We start from the raw sequence: 25,760 nt of genomic DNA, 5'->3' as shown, positions 1-25,760 counted from the left end.
TTGTATCCTTTCATTGCAAAATTAGCTTCTAGCCTGGCTTCCTTTTAGCAATACGGCAACTCTTTGGAAATGGTCAGTTCTGGGAACCTTTGTACCTCTGGTTTGTCATTAGTGCATCTGGTCAGAAAGAGTGATGGCACAGGAGGCCAGTTAACCATTTCTCATTTACTGACTCAGCTTCACTAAAGGGAAGGTCAGCCAGGGGGTCAGCCCCTATAGACCAGAGCAGAGATACGGGCCCATTTCTTTATCTAGCAGCACATTCAATATCCTGTAAGCATATAGCATAGCACAACTTCTGCCTAAAGTGATTGTTACTGGTATTTTCTGTACCTTTTGTTATATAAATATTCTTACTTCCAGCAGCTTGTCGACATGACTAAAGGTCAAGTGTTCCGGGCTTAGGCCATAACAATTTTATGCAGTATTACAAGTGATACCGAAATATATATGCTTTTTTTTAAATGTGAATGTACATGAGAAAGCAAGGAATCAATGGACATTTAATAACTGAGTTACAGCATTCTGTCTTTTTTAACCAAGGGATCTTTACAGACTCTGATCTCTTGCCTGTAATGGGTTTTGGATCAGGCCCCCCCAGAATAAAGAAGCTGGTTCTCTTTTACCCAGCTCCTTCTTTGCACTGTAGGCGTAAATTAGACTTTACTTTGTCTAAGCGGGGAGCTGCAAACAACTCTGGTGCCTTTGGGGTAGGCGGGGAAAAGAAGTATGGCTGATTCTAAATAAAAGTTACTTGTCAGATCAGCCTTGATAGCAGAGATAATGAGGGTGATCACATGGGAATATAGATTCAGGATTTAGTTTAATCATCGTTCCGTATCAGCTGCACCGATCCAGTTCTGCGTGACTAAGTCAAATGAATGTTAGGTAACTGAAATTATCTTTAGCCTCCTTGCTTTTCACTCCCCTCTCCAGTACCTACAGCACTCGTTTCAGTGACTTTAAAATAGGTAAATCTGTAAAGGACATCCATAAGTGCTGATAAGTAAACAGAGGACAGACTTTTCATGAAGAGGTGTCTGAAGTCAAGCTATGAAAGAGATTTCTAAAGGCAAAAAGTCATGGTAAGGTCATAAAAATCACATGTGCCTTTGAACATCTCTATCAAGTCTGTACCCAGGTGCCTAAATTGGCTTCCATTAACTTCACAGGAAGTCTCTGAGTGCTGAAGCACATGATTGTCAATTCTGCTCCCAACTCCTTGGGGGGGAAAGACCATCAATATTGAAAAAATTGCTCTTTGATACATTACAAAAAGCCTTATAACCAGTGATGTGGCATTATCATAAAAAACAAAATCCCAAAACCTCACATCAAAACCAACAAGCAGCCTTATGTAGGCAGCCTTGAGCTTTGGTTTGAAATCTTGATACCGATCCAAATTTTGCTGCTTAATTCATCCTAAAAGAAAGACTAAATCCCAATGTGTTACAATAAATCAGCATTTGAAGTTTCCTTAATTTGTTCAGTATCTCAGGTAAATTTATAATTAATTGCATTTTCTCCATAGCTCTGGTTTCTTTTGCACTGGTCCTACCTCTCACATATTTCCTGCAAACCTCACACAGGTGATGTTTCTTAAAGCCCTTAGCTCCTGGAAACATATAATTGCATCAGAACCTTAGCCCTTGTTTCATCTCATTTCATCTCATCTCTTATGTGGGCCAAGACAAGGTAAGAAACGTGAACCCTTTGAGATGCAAAAAGGATAGAAAAAAAGGAACAGCACTATTATTTTAATTTAATTTCTACAATTTAAAGTCCATTTGATGATATGTAGGCATCTTGACTCAGGAGTTTCGAATGCTGGAGTTGGTAATTCTGCCTTTAGCCTCCATATCAAGTATTACTCTGTGTGCTTAAACTGAATTTGATTTGAGTTTAGTTTAAATTTAGGGCCGTCTGCCCAGATTGCTTTCCCCTCTCCTGACAGACTTGGCAATGCTTTAGCAGGGCGCTGAGAGCGTTTCAGCTTTGCTAGCAAAGAGCCCTCACACAAAGCACTTTATTTCCCCCCCCAGAACAAATAAACAAGGAGTAAACATCCCTTCTCTCACACACACACACGAAGCCGGAGCGTTTCTTTGCAATTCTCTTCCCCTTCTTTGCCTATAGCCTAAGTAGGACTTGAAGTTTATGAAAACTTTATGAAAAAGCAAAGCTGCATTTTTGCAAGAGTAAGCACCCAGAAGACTAAAGAAAAAAAAGTAAAGCCAAGGTTTTTATATCTGTCCATGCTCAGCTTGTGGAGTCTCTCCAGCTCAGCTGTGTTTGAGGATCCCCCATATTAACGTGACCACACTCTCTTCAAAATGTAGTGAAATCCCCAGCAGAAAAGAAGAGCAGGCAGATTGTAGTGGTTTGATTTTCCTTTTTACCCTTTTCTTTTTTTTTTTCATCCTGAAGAATGCACTTTCTTGGGTTACACACTAAACTGTCAGGAGGCAAAATCAACACTTGGGATTCTATGTGGAGCTTGAAAAGTTGCTCCACAAAGCATGGCCCTACAGAACTTCTCCCATAAATCTTCAAGTTGTTTTTTCTTATCTAAGCAAGCTATGTATAAATATTAACATATTATTCATGGGCAAATAATTCCACGCCACTCCTTGCTGCTGCCTTAAAGAGGATTCTTGATTCAGATGAGAATGACATTCCCTTTGTGGGGCCTCAACTGCTTTTCATGTTAAAAGAATTAAAACAAAAAAGAGGGCAATGGCAAACTTTTTAATTAAGAAAACCTGAAACCTTGGGTCTCTGCTACCCAAGGCTGCAGGACCGTAGCGGGATTTCCCCCTGCAGAACGGGTGAATTCTGTTGTTAAAACGTTCCTTGAGAATCTCCCTTGTGCACAGCACAGAAAAGCGTGTTCCTCCAGAAGCGTATTCTTCCCGTAGAGGGTTTGACATGCCAGCAGTTGTGGACAAGAGGCCATTGCAAGTGGAACATGTGAAAACAGGGGCCTATTCATAAAAATAATATATTTATATTTACTCGTTAGAGGCCTTTGCTCAGGATCTTTTTTTAAAGTTCAGCTGGATATAAAATGCCCACTTCAAAAGCCAAAATGAAGACTTTAACAGATGTGCCCTGGCAAAGAAAAGGGTGTAGACACAGCGAGGAATTCAGAAGGGACAGACGGTCGTATATGGACATAGGAAAAGAATCTCAAATAAAACGCTTGCGGCTGAGAGCTGGAGTTTTTGTGTTACCTGTAACGAGGCTCTGTGTCTGAGGCTTTGGGCCCTGGCCTATTCCCTTCTTTTTTCTGGCGGCAGCTTTTTTACTGGTGCTTTTTGTACCACGAGAGACTATTTTACATGGACCCCAGTCACTCTAACAACCAGAGGAGGGAAACATCTCATAAGGAGAAACTTTCCTAGAACTGAAAACTTGGATCTTATTTGAGCCACGTGGCATACTTCAAAAAAAAACAAAATTTCAGGTTGCACGACTTGGAAGAGGCAAGTGTGTGTGTGTGTGTAAGTGTGTGTAATCCCACCCAAGAACAGCCTGACAGCAGCCACTTGTATGCAAAGTCTGGGCAGTGCTGAGCGTTTGCAGGTGCTGCCACCTCGCAGAGCCGGGTGTTGAAAATCCTCCCCTCCACGCCGTCAGGATATCTGCACGGCCTGGTGGATGCCAGCACTAGTAGACGCAGTTTTATCTCCAGGTTAATTGAAAGCATATTAATTTCAGGCTGTTAACATGTTTGTAAAGATTAGATGAGGTCTTATCCAAGGGACTGCGGTTCAGCCGAGGGCTCAGCCTTGGGAGGCTTTCATATTCCTGCAGGGACCTCTCCTGTCCTCTGAAAGCTGGGTAGGGGAAGATGCAGTGGTTGCTTTACTGTCTCTCAGGGAGCCAAAAAACCAACAAACCAAAAAACTACCCTCCGTACTACTGACTGCCATCTCCTGTCACTAACTGGACACATGTAAACCGTGTTAAGAGTTATCATATAAAGTATATCAAGATTTCAAAGCCAAACCTTCAATGACCAGGGGAAAAAACAGGATTATGATTGCTGTTTTCAAAACTCTGCTAGATGTGTGTTTTGAAGGAGGTCCGTAAGGACCCCGGCCACCAGGAGGTCCCGCTTTACTGGAGCAGAGCTCTCGGCAGCTTCCCGTGCAGCTGCGTGCGCCCCGCTGCAGAGCTGACCCCAGGGGAGCAGCCAGACCCCCCGGGAGCGAGGTGCACACAACAAAACACGCACCGGTTGGGCTGCAGTTGTCCCTCATCACACGGGAGCAGCGACAGAGAGGGGAAAACTCCAGTTTCCCAGGAAAGCACCCACCTGCCCTAACCACAACACTGCCCTTTCCCTTCCTGTATGGTCACCGAGTACTGTCCGGTTGGTAAAATAAGTAGCGAGGGAATCTTATAAACAATATATTTTCATTGTGCAATTTCAGTTCATCGTTAGAGTAGCTCCATTCTGTGTCCCATGTGGGACATGGCGGGTCCCACAGGTTTACAAGGCCACTTGTAAACCTGTAAGATAGAAACAGAGAGGTCTTGGAGTGCAGGAATGGCCTATCTGCAGCTCTCTGAGAAGATCAACTCCACTTCAAGAGTGCCTACACCAGTAATTGCCAAAAATTGGGAGAGTATATTAGAAGGAGGAAGGATCACTCTGGACATGCTGCTGCCTAGCGTGTTTCCCTTAGGCAAGGGGTTCTGCCAGGGTCACAGAGAGGATTCTGGCTGAACTAGACCTTTGGTCAGCAGTGGTTGTATGATTTTTACACTACTGAGCCTCTTGGAACATCCAGGTGAATTAGGTTGTGTGTAATAAGTATTATGAATTTTCAACAAAGCAACTTTTTATTGTACACGTATATGTTTTCTCATATGTAGAGAAGCATAATTGCTGTACCCTGAAAGGATTCGTCTGAGCTGTGCGTTTCACAACATCGAAGCTAACTCTGAAGACGTTAACTTAGAATGACCTTGTTTTTTTCATGACTCAACCCAAAAGTTATTTTGCTGTAGGTTTGTTCTGAATTATTAAGATAGGTTTGTTTGCATATAGATACTGTTCTACATATATTACCTTAACCAAGGAAAAGCTCCCACACTTTCCCTTGTTTATGCATATTATATGTGACGTAGATTCAAGGTTAAATGTCATAGCCCTTATTTACAAGTTAACATATGAATATAACCCAATTTGAAGCTATCTCCTCATTTTCCCTGCCGCCTGTCTCACCCTTTGGTGTGGCTGCCACTTAAGTAATGTGGAGCAAATGGAGTTGAGAAGGTCACAGTCCCTCTCAGCTGCTCTAGTAAATCCCTGTCTGCTGTGAACTTCACAGGTTCTCCACCTGCTTCTCAGCTGCCTTGGTCACTGCCACTGTAAAATTCCCTTCCAGTACAGGTAATGCCCACAGAGGACATTATACTTAATATTTCAGTCATAGAATGCTTTGGGTTGGAAGGGACCTTAAAGCTCATCCAGTGCCACCCCCTGCCCTGGGCAGGGACACCTCCCACCAGACTGGGTTGCCCAAAGCACCATCCAACCTGGCCTTGAACCCCTCCAGGGATGGGGCAGCCACAGCTTCTCTGGGCAACCTGGGCCAGGCTCTCACCACCCTCACAGTAAAGAATTTATTCCTAATATTTAATCTAAAATTCCCCTCTTTAAATTTAAAACCATTACCCACCATCCTGTCGTGACACTCCCTCATAAGGAGCCCCTCCCCATCTCTCCTATAGGCCCTCTTTAAGGACTGGAAGGGCTTATAAGGTCTCCCCAGAGCCTTCTCTTCTTCAGGCTGAACAACCCCAGCTCTCTCAGCCTGTCAAGCGAGTGAGAGAGAGATGGGGGCAGTACATTAAAAGCTGGTTCTCAACCACTCCCTGATTTTCAAACTAGCCACAATTGCATGTTAAGACAGCCTGGGAGCTGTTTGAGCAGGCACCAGGCTCCCCTAAGAATCGTCTGTCGGCTGAGCTGTAGCCAGAGAACAGTGTGCACTGGCCACGCTTCCTCCAGCCGGCCTGTTCCAGCACGCCCCTGCACCAGCAGCTGATGGGACCAGCTTCCAGTCTGCCCAGAAATCCATCACTCCCTTCTCACTGTTTCGAGGCCATAAAGAGAACACAGAGTGAAGCTATTCTTCAGTCTCAAAAGTTGTTAAAAATATTTCTAATAAGGGCACGTATGCGTGTGTGTGTGTGTGAGCTTCAGAGGACACCTTCTTGTTTCTCATGCTAATTTTACATTGCTCCTGAATCACAGCCCAATTTTTCTCTTTGTGAAAGTAACGTTTAAATTCTGTTCCTATTCACTGATTGATCCTATTAATGAAGAAGGTATGTCAAAATTATTTTGTACTAAGGTGCTAATGTATCAGTAAAAGGTTAAGAAATGCAAGATAGCTGTATGGGGCTTTTTTTTCTAGTATATGAACCAAGTATATGGTTTTGTCACATTATTGCAGGCTCTATATATCTATATTTTTCAGTAAGAGCAAACTGCAGTAATGCAAGTCCCTGAACCCGTACTATGCCACAAAGATACAAAGATAATGATTTTTTTAAGAGCAAAGAAAAAATTTATTTCACAAATAAATGCATAAACTTATCCGGTCCAGAGGTGGCTTCCGAGACGTCAGCAAACCAGCAAACAGATCCAGACCGTGCAAAATTGGGACGGTCCTGTCTTTTCCTGTCTGTTAATTTTTCCACTCAGAGACTGTCCAAAACTCTCTGAAATAAAGGATTACTGTCTAGGGGTTCAGAAAGTCATATTTTCATAGCACAGTTCATTCTTACAGGTAACCTTGGCAGGCCCACAAGCTGTTCCATAAAATGTAATGTTCCTAATCTTAAAAATTAATTCTACATCCCAGAACCAAATGTTTATTTGTTTATAGTAGCATCCACAGGGTTCAGATCAGTGATTTAGCTGCCTGTGCCTCATTTACGATACTGTAAGCAAGTGGGACCCAGTTCGGTTTAGTGTTTAGCGAATTCTATTCACCCTTTTGCCACTAAATCACTGTACAAGCGTGAGGAAACCACTCGGTTCTTCCTCTCCTTCCCCTTATTCAAATTTACCCAGTTGATCGCTTGCGATATGACTGTAAGGGAGTGAAGATTAGCCCATGAATATGTACAGAAAATTCTGGAAGCCCTGCTGAAGCGAGGTCACAGCGTGAATTCTGAGGGTAGAGATGAAATTTGAGTATTACTGCAAATTTTCGGGATGAAAAAAGTATGGAACAGTCCCCACGATTTTCTAGCCAGCACAGCTAGAAAGAAACAGATACGGTCCCCAGCAGAAATCTGCACTGAGATGGCCCTGATGCTGTATTGACTTGCCAGGTCTCAGCCAGGTCCTGCAGGCTCAGTCTTCTGGGCTTCTTGCAGTCGCAAAATGTGCTGGGCCAGGAACTAGGAAAACCGAAAAAGATTACTTTAAACTTCACCACATTTAAAAGGGTAGTAAGTACTTATTTCTCCATTAAAAATGTACTTAGCTTCACCATCTGTGTTTCACTTTGTTCACATTTTCATGTTATTCTCTAAAGTTGTGGGAAAAAAAATTTAAAATGAAAGTTCAGATCCTTAATTAATCACCAGCTATCGGGAATTGGGCCTTTTCAGAAAAACACAAACGTGCAGCAAGTCAATGGAATTAGCAACAGTCAGTCGTTTAGGCATCCCGCTTTTAGTGTAATTAGTGTCAAGGATTTTTTTGCGTCGTTTTAGAGGTATCGAGGGACTATTTCCTCCAACTGATGTTGGGATCATCTACAGGGGTTCCACATCTCCGTACTTCAGGCATCTCAACGGAGGCAGCCAAAAACTGGGTCAGGGCGAGGTTCCAAAATTTTAGTGGTGAGCCTCCAAAATTTAAGACACTCGGGGAATGCGTGTTGGGGAATAAAATCAGAATGCCGGGAAAAGAAAAAAAAGAAAAAAGAGAGAGAGAAGGGAGTATTTAATTTGTACCCAATATTGATATTTCAAAATTTGCTAGTGTCAGTTTTGAATAAAACACACTTTGTTTTAAACCCTTGTGAAAGCCAAGCCAGTCACCTCTGAGCCTCAGACGCTGTCTGAACCCAGAGGTTCCTAACTTGCCCCAAGGCGATCCGAAGGGCTGGCTGCTCCAAATCCACAGGCACGGGAAGTTTTTGGATGACGGCTTTCGAGGAGTCTCCCCACCGTAGTGCACTGGAACCTGGAATAGGAGAATGTGGGTTGGCAAGAACCTGCGTGTCTGGGAGCTGCCGAGAAGTGCCGGAGGCTTCCCAAATTTGGGCTCACCATCATCCCTTCTGACAGGATGGAAACCTCAGAATTTGGGAGCCGGGTCCCCCGAAACTTTTACCCCTGTGTTCCTGGGCAGCTATTGTGAGGAGCTGGGAAGCAGCTGGAGATCAGACACGTGAACTAGCCACAGCAGAGGCACCTGGTGACTCTGCGGGTGGCCCCCAGCCTCTTGCTGCTTGCCAGGCTGCCGTGCACGCTGCTCGGCACTATTTCAGGGTGGTTTATCAGAGAAGTGGAGCCCTGGGGAGATATAGTTTGTATTTACATGTTTTTTAGGGCCTGGACTCCCTTTCAGCATGGAGGGGGTGATGCTAGAGGCTGGGGAGTGTGACAGCCCAGTCTGTCCCGCGATGGAAAGTTAGGAATTGGAAATTTACCTGGATGCCACCCTGAGTCAGCCCAAACCGAAGTATCTCTACAAAACACCTAGAACTGAACAAACTGTCGTCCTCTGACAAAAATATTCCATCTGAGAATTTCTGACCAGGTCTGCTAGTAAACACCTCCAGGGTGTCATCTGTGCCTGATAGAGGGTAAAAATTATTCAGGTACCAGATGCTCAGGGTGGAAAGATGAGGGAATGGAATAGTAAATTCAAGGGGTTGAAAAAAATAACCTGCTGATTGTCTGAGCATGGCTGACCAAGTCGTGTCCAACTATCTCTGTGTGGAAACACACCTTTCCACAGAGGGAAGAGCCATGGTGGTGGGGGCGACATCCATCCCACCCTGCCTGAGGACACTCTTGTCCCTTCTCTCCACGGAGGGGGCACTTTGTCGCTTGTGTTTATCTTTCCTGCCTCCCCCCCCCTCGCTGGTCTTTCCCCCAGGCATGGCTCCTTAGCTCGCTTCTGGGCTTTCAGGGCCGCGCTGACCCTCCCTGTGAGCCCACGGCCCCAAGGAGAACGAACCCCCGCCGCCGGCCTCTCTGAGAGGAACCGCCGCCCCGGCGGCTCTTCGGGCTGTGGGGGAGCCGAAGGGCCACGGCTCGGCCCGGCAGAGCCTCCGGGGGTCTCCCGGGGCGGGCTGAGGACGCCGCTTCCCACCGCGGCGGCCCTGAGGGGACCTTCCCGCCCTGCGCTCTGAGGGGGCTGGCGACGCGAAGGCCCCGGGCGCCCGGCGCCGCTGAGGGGGAGCCGCGCCGGAGCGGGGCTGAGGGAGGGAGGAAGGGAGAGCCCCGTCCCGCCCGGGGAGCGGGGGCCTCCGCCGAGAGCGCGGGGGCTGGCGGCGGCGGGGAGGAGGAGGAGAGGGGGGGGGAAGCGGAGTTCCCGGCGGGCCGGCCGCCTCCCCGCCCTCCCTCGGCGGCGTGAGTGAGCGTGTTTGGGAGGGAAGGAGGGGGTGGAAGCCGGGCCGGGGCGGCCAGCAGGCAATTTGCATGAGAGACAGACTGGGAATGAGCTGGAGTGGGCGCCTCTCCGCGCACACAGAGCGGGGCAGGAGGGGGAGGAGGGAGCTGCCGCCGCCGCCGGGGAGAGCCGGCGAACTCCGGGCAAAGTTTGGTGCCACGGGCCCGAGGCGCTGAGGCACCGGCGGGGCGGGCGAACGGAGCGGCGCGGAGCCGAGCCGGGCCAGGCCAGGCCGCCGCCGCCCCGGGGCCGGGCTTTGTGCTGCCCGCGGCGCGGCGGGGCCTGCGCGGAGCGGAGCGGAGGGGGGCGGCGGGGCGAACGCGGAGCCAGTGGCGGGGCGCTGCCGGCCCTGCCGGGCGAGCCAGCATGTCCTCCATCCTGCCTTTCACTCCTCCCATCGTCAAGCGGCTCCTGGGCTGGAAGAAAGGGGAGCAGAACGGGCAGGAGGAGAAATGGTGCGAGAAGGCGGTGAAGAGCCTGGTGAAGAAGCTGAAGAAGACGGGGCAGCTGGACGAGCTGGAGAAGGCGATCACCACGCAGAACATCAACACCAAGTGCATCACTATCCCCAGGTAAGGGGGGGGGCGCGGTGGAAGGGGGAGCACACAAACCGAGGGGCATCCCCGGCAGTCCCGGGTACCCCCCCGGGGGGGACGAGGGGGCTCGGAGGCCCTTGGGCAGCCGCTTTCTCCCGAGGGACTCGGCGTGCTCTTGGCACAGCCTGGGAAAGGGCTTCTTTTGCTTTCCAGCCCCGCTGCACTTCGGTGCGGCTTTAGTCCTCTCCTGCATGCCCTATCCTGGCTCTATATAATAGTTTAAATTAAAAAAAAAAAACAAACCCATATATAATAAATAACTGCCTACAGAATTGGATTACTGTCTAGTAACAAGAGAGGAAAAAAGTAAGAGGGGAATGTAAGGGAGAAAATATGTCTCCAACCGAGATAAAAAAAGAAAAAGTTGGAAGCGCTGTGGGTTACAGTTATTGTGGATACTCTCATTGGCAAAAGTTTCGGCGTGTTCCCCAGTACTGTTACGTTAAGATTTTCTTTTGATTAATGTATCAGGAAAATGGTTTTGTTTGGGTTGCTGGGTTTCTTCCATATTAGCTGGACAGATACTCCGAAGAGGTGATTTAGAGCCCTGCTGTGCGTATGTTTTCAAATTACTTTTTAAATCGGGAATGCAAATGGAATAGCTGAAGGAGGATTGTTTGGGGTGCAAAAAAAAAACAACAAAACATGTGAGGGTGAATATAACTGATTATTTTTTTCATTTTTTTTGAATTAACGAAGGTTTTATTTTTAGCCTCGATTCCAAGGTTCATCCGTGAGACCATTGTAAATCATAATGGATGCGTATAAAAGTATCCCATCTAAGAAACATTTTCCAAGTAACTCTCAAATAGCTGGGCACAAGTGGTGTTTTATTGCTGAAGATTTGTTGATTTCTGTGAGCTCAGCCAGATGATTGCTGATTCTGTTACTGATTGTTGTTTGAGGGTCCTTTTTTTTTTTTTTTTAAACAAAGGCCAAAGTTCATCCCAAATATTTGAATGCTGCATAATTGTATGCTTCTGTGTGAGAAGATATCTCTGTGTGTGTATTCATGCTTCTCTTGCGCACAAACAAATGTATGCTTTCTTGGTTGTCAGAATGATTTAATATGCGGTAGCTAATACAAAGCAGCATCTGTTGCATGAAGAAGTGAAGCAAGTAGCTTAGAAATGTGGATATTTGGAACTCCTAAAATTTTCTTCCAACAACTGTAGTGGGTTTTTTTTAAAGGAAAAATAAAGTCTCCTTATCTTTTTGGTGCTGAATGACTGTGGCTAAGATTTGGCCAGGAATGCAAATAGATCTCTGAGCCTTTGTTAGAGTTACTCTGGCTTCCCCTACTTGGACCAGAGATCAAAACAAGTAGAGCTACCACCTGACACAAATGCCTTAAAACCTATATTTTTAAATTCTTGGTAAGCAGTGGGCTTTCCACATAGATAATACGCTATATAGACTACTTCCCTGATATGCTTACCATTTCAAAAGAAGAAAATGACTTGAGCAGCCCTGGTGATGTGACCTGGGTATTTTGTCTAGCTGATGCTGATTTGATAGGGAGCACAGCGTGAAGCCTCTTGGTGGTACTTTTACTAGTAACAAGGTGGTTTAGATAAGGGAGCAAGGTTTTGATATTGAGTTGATAAAGAAGTAAAGCGATGGGTGGAGTAGGATGCTTTAATTTAGAAAAATAATTTTAAAGCTTGAAAACAGGTAATAACGTAAGTCATAAATATTATCATATCCAGAGATTCTCCTGGCTGTTCCTACTGTGCAGAAGTAAATGTCTATTTTTTGTCTATTATTTTACATGTCTGTTAAAGGAAATCTGTACAAAAATTAAAACATTTCATGTTCACTTATGACACAGAGCCTGGATCCTGCAGGTCTTAAACCTTGATGTGGGTGAAGTGTGTCCTCAAACCAGGACAGAAGTCTCAGCGTATTTTGATGGTAGCCCCTTATGCCTTGGCGCTAGTTTTTAAACACAACGCTTCATATGTACTTTTAGTATTGTTTAGTATGTGTATTACAGAGACCCCAATAAGTGTAGTTAGGTGAGTCTGCGGCAGCGTACCGAGAGGTCAGTATCTATATGTCAGAGGTAGGGGAATGGTGTGGAAATGTGAAACAACTTGTCCAGAAGTCAGTGGCAGAGCTGGAACTATAACCAGGCCTTGTGACTTTAAGAGCTGTTCCTCTGGACTGCACTGTTTGTCCTAACATATCTGTGAGCCTGATTATCATGTCATTTGAAATTATTGTTTGCAAGACAATTTTAGTATGGTTTTAGTTTGTTGGGGTTTTTGGGGGGGGGGTTGTTTTTTGTTTTGTTTTGTTGTTTTTTTTTTTTTTAAATAATCCTGCATATGTTGTTTTACTACTTAGTCAAATAAGTATGTTGGGGGGAAAAAGGAGGAAAAACCATCATTAGGGATTAGATCGTGTTGTGCATTGTCTGTAATGCATCAGTAGACTGAATTACAGTGGAGCTATGCCAGTGATGACTCTGGCCCAGCAGGAGTAGGGTAAGTCCAAAATTAGCTATTGTATCCATGAGACGAACCAAGTTTCAGATGTATAAGTGCTTGAGCTTTGCAGAAATGTTGCTCATAGGAATAAGGGCTACACAGCAAATTCCTGTAGTGATCAGGTGGGGTTGTTTTAAGAAAGAACAAGAAAAAAAAAAATTTTTGTTGTAGGGCTAAGGAATTAGAGTACGAAATTTATTCCTGCTGTCATTTTCATCTGCTTGGGGCTGGAAATATACATACTATTTTCTATCTCCTGACAGATTATTAAACAATGAATAGTTTATTTGCTTGTGTGTTTGTTCAGTGTGTGTTACTTTTCCAAGTGCTCCATTTGTAAGATGATGTGACAGACACCTCAGGCCCCAGGTTTTCCGTTGGAAGGGCCTGTGGCAGACAGCAAAAGGCTTGGAGAGACCTTCAAGGATTTCAGTGTAACCCTCCGCTGGCAGGATTTTTCCTTCTTGTTTTTTTTTTCTCCTGGAAGTAATTTCCACCTGAAAAACCTACCAGTCTCAGACCATCTGATTGTTTCTTGTGCCACAGTTACTGGTGTGGCTGGTTTAGAGGACCTTCCTCCCTCCCTCATCTGGTCACTGCTGCCAAAGCCCGTCCTTCTCCAGAAGGAGCTGCCTCTAAACCTCTCTGCACTAAGATGCTGGGCTTTGGTGTCAGGAGCTGACCTGGTGAGTTGTAGCCAGCTGGGTTTGCATGGCAGTGAGGCGTTTTTTTCGTACTGTATTGGGTGATAAAGTTAAAAACACACGTTATTTTGCCCATTAAAATACATCCTTTGTAGCAGTTGCGTTGATATTGAAAGCCCAGCTTTCAGGATGGGCATTTTTATCACTTTTCAGACAAGCTTGAGGACGGTGTGCCATTAGCACGTAGCCCAGCACAGCCAGTTGTTTGAGTTTGCGGCCTCTCTAATTTGCTCTGTGAACAAGCTTAGCTCTAGTCCAGTTAAGTATCAGATCTTTTTAATTTTTGATGGAACCTGGTGGCAGCAAAGTCTACAGCTGACATTACTGCATACCCGCAGAACCCAGTGGGCTTCATTGCTCTTCTCCCAAGGATGAGTTTCTAATGCTATTCCTGATCTGAAGAGAGGGCTGTACTGTGCACCTGAGAAACCGCCAGCATTTTTCCCTAGAAATAAAGTGCATTAGGCTGAACTGTGGTGAGTTGTTAACTCATAACCTATACAGGGGTCTGATCTGCAGAAGCCGGGAACGTGTGATGAATGCTTAGTAATTTCTAAACAGTTTGCAGTATATATAGTCTTGCTGATATGGGGGTGAGATTGTAAATGCTTTGTTTCAAGAGCTTTAGTGGTACTACACCTATTAAGACATAAATCTCATGACATTTTGTAATATATTTTCATATGCATATTTTTCTTTTGAACCTATTACTATTTTATTTTTTTTTTTGTATCGCTAGTAGTTTTAGAGGAGCCAGGATTCTTGTATGTGAGGAACACCTTCTTTTAAGTGGTGGGTTTTTTTAATTTAGAAAATAGTTTTGAAGAGATGTGGGTGTTATTTCTTGTGGAACTCATCTGATAAGGATAGAATGTACCAACTGAAATGGAAACAGGGCACATTTGCCTTTTACAAGCAGTTGAACAAGGTGTTACTTAAATGATTTGCATTTTGGTGGGGAAAACCAGGGATAATATCTAAGGGATTTTAGGAACATCTTGGGTGTGAGCACACCTTCTGTTGCGTTGGTAGTTGACCACACAATATTTACAAGAATTGACCGTGTTCTTAGGATTGCCTTGATACCAGGAAAACATGAAAACTGTAAATATAGTAAGTGGCAGAGGCTCTCTGCAAGACCGTGAAGGATGTTCTTCTTTTGAAACTGGTGCCCGTCTGGTTTCAGTAATAAGCAAAGGGCCAGTAACAGTTCTGTGTGTCCACATGCAAATTTGTATATATGTATTTTTTTTTTTTAATGCCAGTTTTGGAGGTGATTACAGTGCAGTCCCTGGGTGCAAACATGGTCTCGCTGCCATTAGAATTGTTAGCTCCCTGTTGCTGGTAAATTTACTGCCACGGAGCTGTGTGCACTAACCTATGTACTGACCTGGCTTTACGGGCGGGTTTTTACAGCCCTGTCCTAACCTTTGTGCTGCCACAACCGTGGCAATACCTGCCTGAGCGAGTTTAGCTGCGGCAGTGATAGCTGCAGGGTTAAAAATCTGTTTTTTAAAAAAATCCCCTTTAAAAATCTGTTTGTAACTAGCTTTTGTGGCATTAATGTGACTTTGCAGATCAGATCTAAAGGTGAAAATGGGGTAAGTAAGTGTACTTAGGCCTTTAGTTTGTTGTACTTTCTGCCTGTGGTCCCACTTGTCAATCAGTACCTTTCTCAGCTTCCTCCTTGTCGTCTCCCCAGAGGTCAAACCCCCCCTCTCCGGGCACAGAGGTTTCTGCTCCCCACGGCACCCCAACTTCTTCTCCCCACCCTTGTGTCAGACTCACTGCCTCTTATATTAGCCTGGATAATAGTGCCCGTGGTTGACTTCCAGTCCACGCTATGCCATTTTTAAAAACAAAATGCTACCGGTAAGCTAAAGCAATAATGTTGATGCAATCAGTTGGGGAGCGACTAGTCCCACATTCAGTTATATCGGCAGAGACGAAGGAACTGGGGAAAGGAGGGAGGACAGAGGAGAAAGGATTGTCCAGCATCACAGCCCCATCCCTCAAAGTAACGGATGCTGGAAGAGCATGTCAGACCCAGCCCTTGGTAAGATGTCATCTCAAATTTGTATTTTGTCTTTCAGCAGCCAATACAATGCAAAACCTCTTTTTTTTTTTTTTTTTTTTTGGCCTGAGATGTGCATTCTACATTAAAACCAGTGGTAAAACTCCTCTTGACTTGAAAGACAACCGAGCAATATTTATATAGAACATTGATGGGCTAAGGGGAAAAAAATGTGTTTTGCCATTTGTTGAGATGTTTTCAAATATTCCTCTTTCTGCCTTATTCAGTCTCAGAAGAGACTGAGAAAGTCTCCTTTCTCCAGAAGACTAAAATATTTAAAGTAGCTTCTGAAAGGACTCATAAGATTCTCATTATATCGTGTAGTAAGTGTTGAATCTTTGTGAAATAAAATGTTTAAAATGGTTGCTTAACTTTTATAGTATTAGGAAAAGACCCTGAACATTGCAGTCATTTAAATATAATGAGAAATAAATGCAAAAAATTGATGAAATCAAGAAATACACTGTATGGGATTATCACATCAGGGATCCAATTAAAATGAGTTCTTCTAATAAATATTGGTTTAATAATGTAAACTTGTGATCGGTATATTATTGCAACAAAAATAAAATTAACAAGATTTAATGAACTGAGCAGCTATTAATTTTCACTTGTTAATTTATTAGGAGCTTCTAATGTTGTTAGATGCACAATAACACCATTATCCTGCATGAACTACTTTATTAAATAAATAGGGCCAAACGGTGCTTGAATTAAATTGAAATCAGATTTTATTCCCAAATTATCTTTTTCTGGGTTTTATTTTCTTTTTATTATTCTTATTTTTTTCTAGCTTTCCTGTATTGAGTGCAATTAAATTTTCAGGGATGGGGATGCAGCACTCTCTTCCAGTAAGGCTTATGAATAGTCCTAATTAACTTTTCTCCTTGCCTGCCTTGATGTGCTGTGTAAAACGCTTTTTCCAGTCCAAAGCTGATTGTGTTGATTGGCAGCGAAGAGAGCAGGCAGGAGAGAGGGGAATAAAGGCAGGGCAGAGGTTCTTGTCCAGACACTCCAGTTCTAGCAGGCTGACACCACCGAGCTCAGCAAATGTTTGCTAATTACATTTTGGTACATGCGACTGGAGTCCAAACATAAAGAGGAGGAAGTTGTTAATAATTGGGCCTTGTCACTGGTAGCACAACTTTCTGTGTCAATTGTTGCAGTTAATACTGCTTTTAAAGATGTTTTGAAGCCTTTTAGACCTGATCCTCATTTGCTCACACATCTCTTTACCATCACTGTCAGAATGGTGGGACTTGCCCTTAGGCAAGCAGGGAGTCTGATTGGCTACTGTGGCTCTGTAGAAACAAAATAAAAAGCCAGAGCTCTCTCTTTCTGTATTAAAGGCTTGATCCTTCAGAAGCGTAGGTTACAAATGGGAGCAGGAATAAACTACTTGTGTGTAGGAATAGGAGCCCTATTAAAAAGGAAAAAAAAAAAAAAGAAAAAAAAAAAGGGTAACCCTTATCTTCCGAACAGCCCAGGCAGGTAAGAAATAATAATGCCCTACTTTTTAGGGGATCACCCAGGAATCATGTGAGTTCCAGAACAGGAAATCTTCGTTGTCAACTAAGCAGCCCGTTAAACCTAAGCTGCTGTAGCTACGCTGTTCTGGGTGTCCAAATTTGCTTGTTTAGCGACAAGGTGGGTTTCTCTGTCCTACATGGCCATGTGTGGTGCAGACGGACTTCAGGCTATTCAAAATGAGCAAGTGAGGAAATCTGTGGGATTGATGCAGAAGACATGATGAAATTATAAATCTTATTGGTGAGCTTCATGAAAGAGAGCACTTAAAAATCCAGTAAAACCTACCTGTTAGAAATGTAACCTCTGTAAGTCTAGGAAAGGTGAATAGGTGATCTTGATAACTTTTATTTGTGGCTAGAAATATCTTTTCCTTTTTGATCTCTGGAGGAACGTGCATCAGTTTACAAAAGGTGAGGTCTGGGAATCCTGGAGAGAGGACTCCAGGGCACAAGGTGTCAGGAGGGTCCTCCTGGGGCCCTTGCTTCCTCCAGGCTTTGGGGTCCTCAGGAAGGAGCGTTTCAGGGATGAGATATTGAGTGAAACATCCTTAGCTCACTTCTTAATTAAATAGTTATGTATGTTTTTCATTAAACTTTTGCTTACAAATTGTGTCATAGGAAAGGTCGGAGATGATCTTTGAATTGGTGATGTGCGTTAACCATAACACGATCTTTTTAAAAAAGGAAGTCGAAACAGAAATTTCCTCCTTTGTGGTGAAGTCGCAGCCAGCAATGATTGAATGATGGATGCTGATACTGACTCTCCCTTTTCACATAAAAGGGGAAAAACTCTCCTTCCTGTTCTAGTTGCTTGAACGTGAAAAGAGAAATTCACTTATTCTTCACAGATGTTGGACAGTTAAAGTTCACAAAAATATTGGGCTTAGCAGAAGACATCTGTGGAACATGAGAATGCCTCTTTGCTTTTGTGTTGAATGTGCAACTGCTGTTGCTTTTTCTACTTAACAGCGAGAGAACACTTTTTTCTCAAAATCTCCTTTACCTCCATAACTGGATTTTAACTGTTGCTGTGTGGGAAGACCCACCTACAAGCACCTTTAATTTCTTTATACTTGGAAAGACCAGATGTGGTTTTTTTCATGGAGATACAAAGTCTGTGGTTTCCATACATGTGGAACTGTACAGAAAGGTCCTTTTCTTACTATTATTTGTTGAACAAATTGTTGTTCCCCTTGAGTTAGATGCATAGCCAATTTGTAGCACACGTGTAACAGTATCTGAAAAAATTATATCAGTGTTTAAAAAGCACTCTTTGCCTAAAAGAAAGGCTAATAAGCAGCTGGAGTCTGAGCCTTTTCCCGCTCGTTTTGCATTTGTGTAATTACACGGATTTCAGTAAATCTACTTCTGATTTACGTGCAAGTGAAAGGAGAGTCAGGCCCACACATGAAAGCAGTCAGCTGAAAGCGGAGGATAGAGGTATTTGTAGGTTGAATATTACCCGTCTTTCTCTTTTAAATTCAAGGCTTTGGGGGCTCCTGTAGGTTCTTCTTTGCCTGCCCAGCAGAGCCTGCGAGACCTGAGGGCTCCGGTCCCACCAAGACTGGACTTGTCAGCCCTGGGCTGGAAATCTGGCAGGAAGCCAGGCAGGATTTAGCTGGAAGTTTGTTGAAAATGATACTTCTCTGCAAAGCGTTTCATTATCGGAAGACTTCTCACTCGTGTTTCGTTGAGGGTTTTCTGATGGGCGCAAGTGTGGCTTGGCAGAGATCCCTCCGCGTTTTGTAGCTGAGATCCCACTGGCAGTGGCTCCTCATCTTCTGCCTGTGCAGAAGGCGGCATTTGGCTGTTTTCACTGTGGTTTTGTTTGGGGGTTTTTTATTTATTTTTTTTTAACCATTTTTAACCAGCTTGCATACCAGTGGTGAAGCCCTGAGCCCCCTTTCCCATTTCCCCTGCTCCCCACCTACCCAAATCCAGGAAGGAGTAGGGTTTCCTCTTGCGTGGCCCAGATAAAGCCCACCCACAATTACAGGCCTTGAATTTAGAAGAGCACAAGGTCTGCTCATAACATCTGTCCTTTTTTTCTTCCCCCATGGTCAGCAGCCTGTTGGAGGAAAGGCCTAGAATGGTTATTGATGTTGGCCTGAACTCTGGAGACCCCAGATTAATTACCTTGTAAGAGTTTCACAGGCTTGGAATGGTGAAATTGCCTATTATTTGCCTAATCTTTCTCCATATCTTCTTCATGGGCCTGAATTTACCTGACTTACTGAACATAAGCTTCACCATAAGGCGAAACTATCTTTTAGACCTGTTTAACATGAGTGTTTTCTTTTCAAAATTTTGGCGCTTTGGTGTTGGTTTTTTTTTTTTAATTATTATTTTTTTATGGCTGGAGTTTTTGCAGAAGATGACTTGGAATGGTGGAAAGGGAAAACCAGCTGATTTGAACCCATTGCATTAGAAAGAAGCTTTACAAAATAACCAAATGTAATTTTTTTTTTTTTAAAGAAGTAGATAATCACTGTCTGATTATCAAAGCTAATACTACTTTATAGCTGATTTCTGTCACCAGTTCAAGTCTGCTGGCAGTCTGCAAGCTGTTTTGAGCTTTGACTCTGAATTAGATGCCATAAATAACGTGCGTGTAGGTAGACAGCTGATCATTGAAGCTTTTTTCCCCAATCTGGTTTTGCTTGTTTGGTAGAACTATAGGCTGAAAGTTCATGTGTAGAGTTGCGATTGCAGATTTGTTTTTCCCAGTCACAAGCGAATTAAGATAGGTTTTCAGTTGTGGATTGCTGCATAATGAATGTACACTGTGGTTAGGGAAGACTGAAAACACGGGGTTTTGTTCCATACCACTAGGTAACATCGAGCAAAATGGTTAACCTGCTTGTACCTTGCTCTGAAACACCTAAAAAATCCGGTACTTGGCTCACAAGGGTGTCAGAGAATTTAAGAACAGTTGTGAAAAATCTCTTAAAATCTCGAGAGGTAGACTCTCTTGCCAAACCTGGCGACTTTAAAAACCTTTCTGTTGCTGTTCGGCATCTCGGTCGGACTAAGAAAGCAGTTTCAATAATATTTGTTGGAAACTTTCTTTGAAAATATGTAGGTGCTACGTCAGTGAGAATATTAGAATTCTGTAGCTGTTTAGTGGTAAACCTTAATTGGGTTTGCATAATATTTGTCTGTTCATCTCTGTGCGAGTGCCTCCTGTGCCCGTGGAGTATTTTGACTGGTTGATACACGTCATGCCCCAGTGGAGTTTGAAGGCTGTTAGCACAAGTCCAGGGGAAAAGAATACATGTAGCCTCATGTTTTCATTTAAGTAATATTATATAACCATATGTAAATTTAATGCCATCCGAACACAAAATGTTAAATGAAATAAAGGTGTCTGTCGAGTGATTATGCTGTTGCTAGTGGACTTTTACAACCGGGACCCACAGCAACACGAGTTGGGAAAACAGAACATTTCTTTACCTGCAGCTGCGTCTTTTACGGAACGTTTTGGCAGCCACTGAGGGTGCTGGGCAGTCAAGTCTCTTTGCTTTAAAAACTCCTTTGCATCTGAAGACTTTTGGTGAATTGTTCCGAAAGAGATGACTGAAAACTAATAGCTGGCCATCTGGCTGGAAACAACATTATTAATTAAGCTTTCTCTTTTAAATCATTTACAAGTTAGAAATAAATGCTCTTTTGAAAGGCATTGAAGCAAGTTGAATTTGAATTCTTGCTGCAGGAAACGGGGTATTTAATGTATCTCCTCGCTAAAAGTAAGGATTGAGAAGTAACAATTGAGATCACGGTTACTGAGATTTCCTAAGAGCAAAACAACCTCTGAATTAGTTCGTGTGTGTTTTAAATGGTTACTTTCTCTGAAGGAGAACAAATAAGCTCCAATGCTGTGAGCTACTCCCATTTAAAAATAATAATGAAAAAATCTTTATTACACAATGTTCATTGAGTCCTTCTAAAGACCTTTTCATTGTGACCATTCCACAACCTGTTGAAGTGCCCACATGCTATTGAAGGGGGAGCGTTTATGATCTCTCATTTTATAACATGGGTCTTAGTCCTTTACAGCAGAAGGATTTTTACCCCCTTTTGCTGATGCAGAGAGTAAAGTCCCAAGAACTTGGTTGTCTTATACGAGGTTCCTGGGGGGCAGAGGCAAAGCAGCATTTAGGGTGCAGACATCCTAAGGCTTATGCTGTGTTCCACATACAAGACAGAAGTGACATTACTCTTGAGAGTGCTTCCCATGCTCTGGATGGAAAACGAGTCAATTTGAAGCTGCTCTTTTTGCATTATACAAATAATTCATAACGTATTTGTAATGTAGCATTGATAATTTTCAATGAAATACAGGAAGAGGTCTCTAGCATTTTAGAATCACAGAATCATAGAACGGTTTGGATTGGACGGGACCTTCAAAGATTATCTGGTCCAGTTCCCTGCCATGGTCAGGGATATCTTTCACTACATCGGGTTACTCAAAGCTCCATCCAGCCTGACTTTGAATGCTTCCAATGATGGGGCATTCACAACTTCTCTGGGCAACTTACACACAAAGAAAGTATGAAAGTGCTGAGGATACACCTCCTCGGATGCTCAAGAGATGGTATTTCGTTATGCATGCAGACTTCAAATGGGTACAGCTCCCTATTGTCTTGATTTTTGAGTAGCTTAAGCGCAGCTAGCAATTCTTATTTATAAGCTTGAGGACCAGAAGAACAAGCTTTCATTAAAACCTGTCTGTAAGTATTGCAGTTCCTGATGATTGCACTTGGAGAACAGGAGTCTTAAGACATCGGAAGAATGGTGTAGCTATTTATATACATGGAATGGTGTACAGTCATGAAGGGAGAACCCTTTAATAGTGTTCTGGGTTAAAATAATAGTTTCATGTAGCAATCCCCTTGGTTTCCTCCCTTTAGATTTCCATTTTTTGCTAATGGTGTCTGTGCTGTGGAATATTGGTGCGCAAGACACACAGGAACCCATATCAGCAAGTGAAGGCCTTGGAAGTTATGGCTTGAAATTGAGTTTTGTAAGTCACTGCTTTGCGTGCCAGGCTTTACTGGCTCGAAAGCCCTGTTGAGATAGCTGCTTCTAAACAGGAATAAAAATAGATATTTGAGTGTTCTGATTTTAGAAGAAAAAAAAAAAAAGGCATTTATTGGATTATGATTGGCTGATGACTTTGAAGCTGGAGACAGTTTTATGTTACAGAGCTTCTCACTCTGCTTATTCTCTCAGTTCCCGTTCTCCTCTCCTCTTTCTTTTTTTTTTCTTTTTTTTTCTCTTTTCTTGCTTTCTATTTTTAGGATGGCATTTCAGTGTTTCTGCTGTACTGGCAGGCCAGCTATTCCAGAAGAAAAATAAAGAAGAAAGGTGGAAGGTAGAGCCAGTGAGCACTAATAGTTTGTTATGAATTTGGCTTTTGAGTGCTTACCTTGAAAGTTTACGTGTTTCCAATTTATCTGGTAGTTGATGAAAGATCTGCTTGCACTTGAAGCCATTGATGACATGCATTTTGACAGTTTTTGTGTGCTTTGGTAAGAAAGAGGAAAAATAGGAAGTTTAGGACTGGAGAGAGGCCGTTGAAAGTTTTAGGAAAGTTCTTTGTGCATTTTATATTTTTTACACATGTGTATCTATATTATTTTCTAAATATGTGTATATAAATAAATAAACACTTGTGACCAGTAGAATTAGTTTCAAATAGAAACTGGTATTTTAATCAACCATTCAATGGAGGGAAAAAAAGAAAGTAAGTATTGTAACTTTACTTTCTTCTTTGTTTGTTTGTTTAGGGGCTGAGGTGGGGTTTTTTTCTTTAAATATTATTTTTCTTCCTTGTGCTCTGAGAACCTTAAACAAAGGGAAAGGTGGTTGCTTGGAGAGCAAGGGAATGAACAAAGATGTTCTTTGTTACGAAAGCAAAAGGCATTTGCTAAATAAGTGTGACTGTGTAAAACAGTCCAGGCATAGGTATTCTTGGTTTTGAAGTCTGAGTGGGATTTGATTTTTGTTATTAGTTCAGTAAATCACATATTTTTTTCACCTGTGTGACTTCAGGGCTGTCTTTTTTGCATATGCAACGTAGCTTTGAATTTACATCGCTGTGAGAGAATAACTGGGGAAGCGTAAAAGACACTGTCGCGCTTTTGCTTTAGAATCCCATCTTGATTTTACAAATCTTATTGTATTTCATCCTTAATTTTGGTTTGCAGTCACTGTGCTACTTGGAGCTACGAAGAATATTTTTCCAGGTTCATTTGAGGGTTGAGCGTTGTCAAAAACTGGCTGAAAGTTGGTGCAGTGTAACTGTGTATGTAATGTATTGCTATAAATTAAATCACTGAAGAATTATTTTTAGAAGACAAGGATTATTTCAAAACACAGGCCATAACTTTTCTAACAGTGATTCAGTAACTTATTCCTGTCGGTTAAAAATTGCACCTCACGTTGAGTTGGGTCTAATTTTGTAATTATTTGGATTTTTTGGTAAATTTTTTTTTTTTTTTTTTTGTACAGCAAGTGAGATACTTAGCCCCTTTAGAATAAACATGTTTTTAGAATAAACAGGGGACAAACATGGCTCTTGGTTCACAAAAACTGATAGGCGCAGTTTGTTTTGTAGCTATCGTGGGGACCGAGGTCTGCGGCTTAATCTGAAATGGGCAATCCTTTGGGAATGCAGGGTAGAGGCTTGCTCATAGCGTAACCTTTCTCCGGTTTTATTTTGTGGTGTTATCTCCTGGCACAAAAGACTGGAGGAGGAGTAAGCAAGTGAAGTGTTTAAAATTTGCATATGTTTATATCTACAATAGTTTTCAGGGATTGAGCAAGAGGTGATTAAAGAAACTCTGTTCCTGTGCGTCGTGCAGCACAACATGGATGAAACGGCTCATGCAGTCTTTTCTTTTGGGAAATAGTATCTGGTATAGCTAGTATCTTAGATTAGATACTAGGAAGAAATTCTTTGGTGTGAGGGTGGTGAGACCCTGGCCCAGGTTGCCCAGAGAAGCTGTGGCTGCCCCATCCCTGGAGGGGTTCAAGGCCAGGTTGGAGGGGGCTTTGGGCAACCTGGTCTGGTGGGAGGTGTCCCTGCCCAGGGCAGGGAGGTTGGAACTCAATGATCTTTAAGGTCCCTTCCAACTCTAACCATTCTGTGATTCTACGAAATTTTAAATAAGTTTTCCCCAGGCTGAAGAAGTTGAAAGCCACTATGCATGGATGCGGTTGGCTGGCAGAGGCATCCGAGCCAGCTTGTCAGAGCAAGCAGCGTTGTGTTGGTGGAAGTTGTGATAGCAACCCCGGCTTTTATTTGTCAGTAATTTTTCATCTTGTACTTTAGCCCCAAATATTTTCTTAATATGCCAATAAATGGCAGAGTGGATTTGGACAGAGTAGGCATCTCGGGCTGAGGTTCTGCAAGTTGGACTCAGTGACCATTGTGGGTCCCTTCCAACTTGAGATACTCTATGATCCTCTGATTTTGTGTCTCATTAACATTGTTTGGAAGCCAAGTTCATTTTAACAGAAACAAGAACTCTGAATTATCTCATTTCCATGCACTTTTATGCTGTCATATCTCTACTTATTATGATAATGATACATCAGTAACATAATTTTATTTATGGTTTCTACTTCTACAAGTAGAGTTCTTGTTACCTACAAACCACTGCAGGAATATTACTCACTGGGCAAACCGCTTGACTTTGAAGAATGTGACTATGATGAAGTGTTATGTTTTCTCACCTCCTACGCCTGTGACTGGTAGTTTCTTGTCACTGTTGCTACCGGGGACTGTTCAATACAAGTTTGTGGCTTTACTAGCAAATAGGTGTGTCAAGATTCCTTGGTGAACAGGCATCTAACCACATCCAAAGCCGTTACAGTTGGCCATTTGGTAACTGTCCTTACAAGGTGCCTCTGAAGTGACTAGGCAGAAGATGCAGACTCTCTCAGGCCTTTTGATGTCCCCTTCAAAGAAAAGACTAAATGATGGCTCCTTGTGTCAGGTAAGTAGCTTGTTAGTGGTCATGTCCTCCAATGAAGATCTTGAGCTCTTGAGATACCCTTAGTCTAGCACTTTTCAGGAGGGTTTAAACCCTTTTGCTTGGAGCAAGGTGTTAGAGCAAAGCCAAATGTGGGTGCAAAACTGTCTGGGCATTGCTGGACTCTGCAGAGACTTGGCTTTCCTCATGTGGAACGTGAGTAGCCGTGTGACCCTTGTGCAACACGTAAATGAGCAGCCTTTGAAATATTCCTCCGTCGTCTTAACTGAGTCTGGCGCTCTGCAGTTTGAGCATTTGTTAGTACACAGATAAGCTAATTGTACAGGAGGCAACATGACCTGGCAATTGCCTAGTCTTCCCACGTGCAATAATCTGCTCCCCAGATACGTTGGAAAATGCAGATGTGAAGCGTTACAACTTTATGGGACTCTTTTTCTTCATTGAAAATGAGCTGGACACGGTGCATTTTGTCAGAGATGGAAATATTTGAGAACACGGATGTGTAACTGTCAGTGACAGGAATTGTGGCTGGAGTGTACTGAGTGAAAATAAGCTTCTTAAAATCTTTTTCCTTTAAGTTGCATCAAAAGAATCTTGTCTTAATTTAAACACATTGTTACCATCAGGTGGTGTTCCTATGCATCTCTAAAAAGTGTAGCGTTACTTTTCCTCCTCTTTTTGCCTTAGTTGAAGCCCTTCATGAGATT

At 43.1% G+C, this 25,760-nt stretch overlaps 1 protein-coding gene across 7 annotated transcripts in view; it reads left to right on the top strand.

Moving 5' to 3' along the window:
* The first annotated feature begins 9,541 nt into the window (after positions 1 to 9,541).
* Positions 9,542 to 25,760, top strand: part of SMAD3 (SMAD family member 3) — a 78,782-nt gene continuing 62,563 nt past the window's right edge. For 5 of the 7 annotated variants that reach the window (XM_074156280.1, XM_074156281.1, XM_074156279.1 and 2 more), the window contains exon 1: positions 9,542 to 10,230. In XM_074156280.1, coding sequence (XP_074012381.1) covers positions 10,025 to 10,230 — 206 coding nt within the window. In that variant the 5' untranslated portion in view covers positions 9,542 to 10,024. Of the gene's footprint in view, positions 10,231 to 14,432; positions 14,470 to 19,740; positions 19,753 to 21,833; positions 21,874 to 25,760 lie in introns of all 7 variants that reach the window. The other 2 variants (XM_074156277.1, XM_074156276.1) reach the window with 2 other exon arrangements.

Source organism: Numenius arquata, chromosome 11 (assembly GCF_964106895.1).
Source record: "Numenius arquata chromosome 11, bNumArq3.hap1.1, whole genome shotgun sequence".
NCBI lineage: Eukaryota > Metazoa > Chordata > Aves > Charadriiformes > Scolopacidae > Numenius > Numenius arquata.
This window is presented reverse-complemented; position numbering and strand designations above follow the sequence as displayed.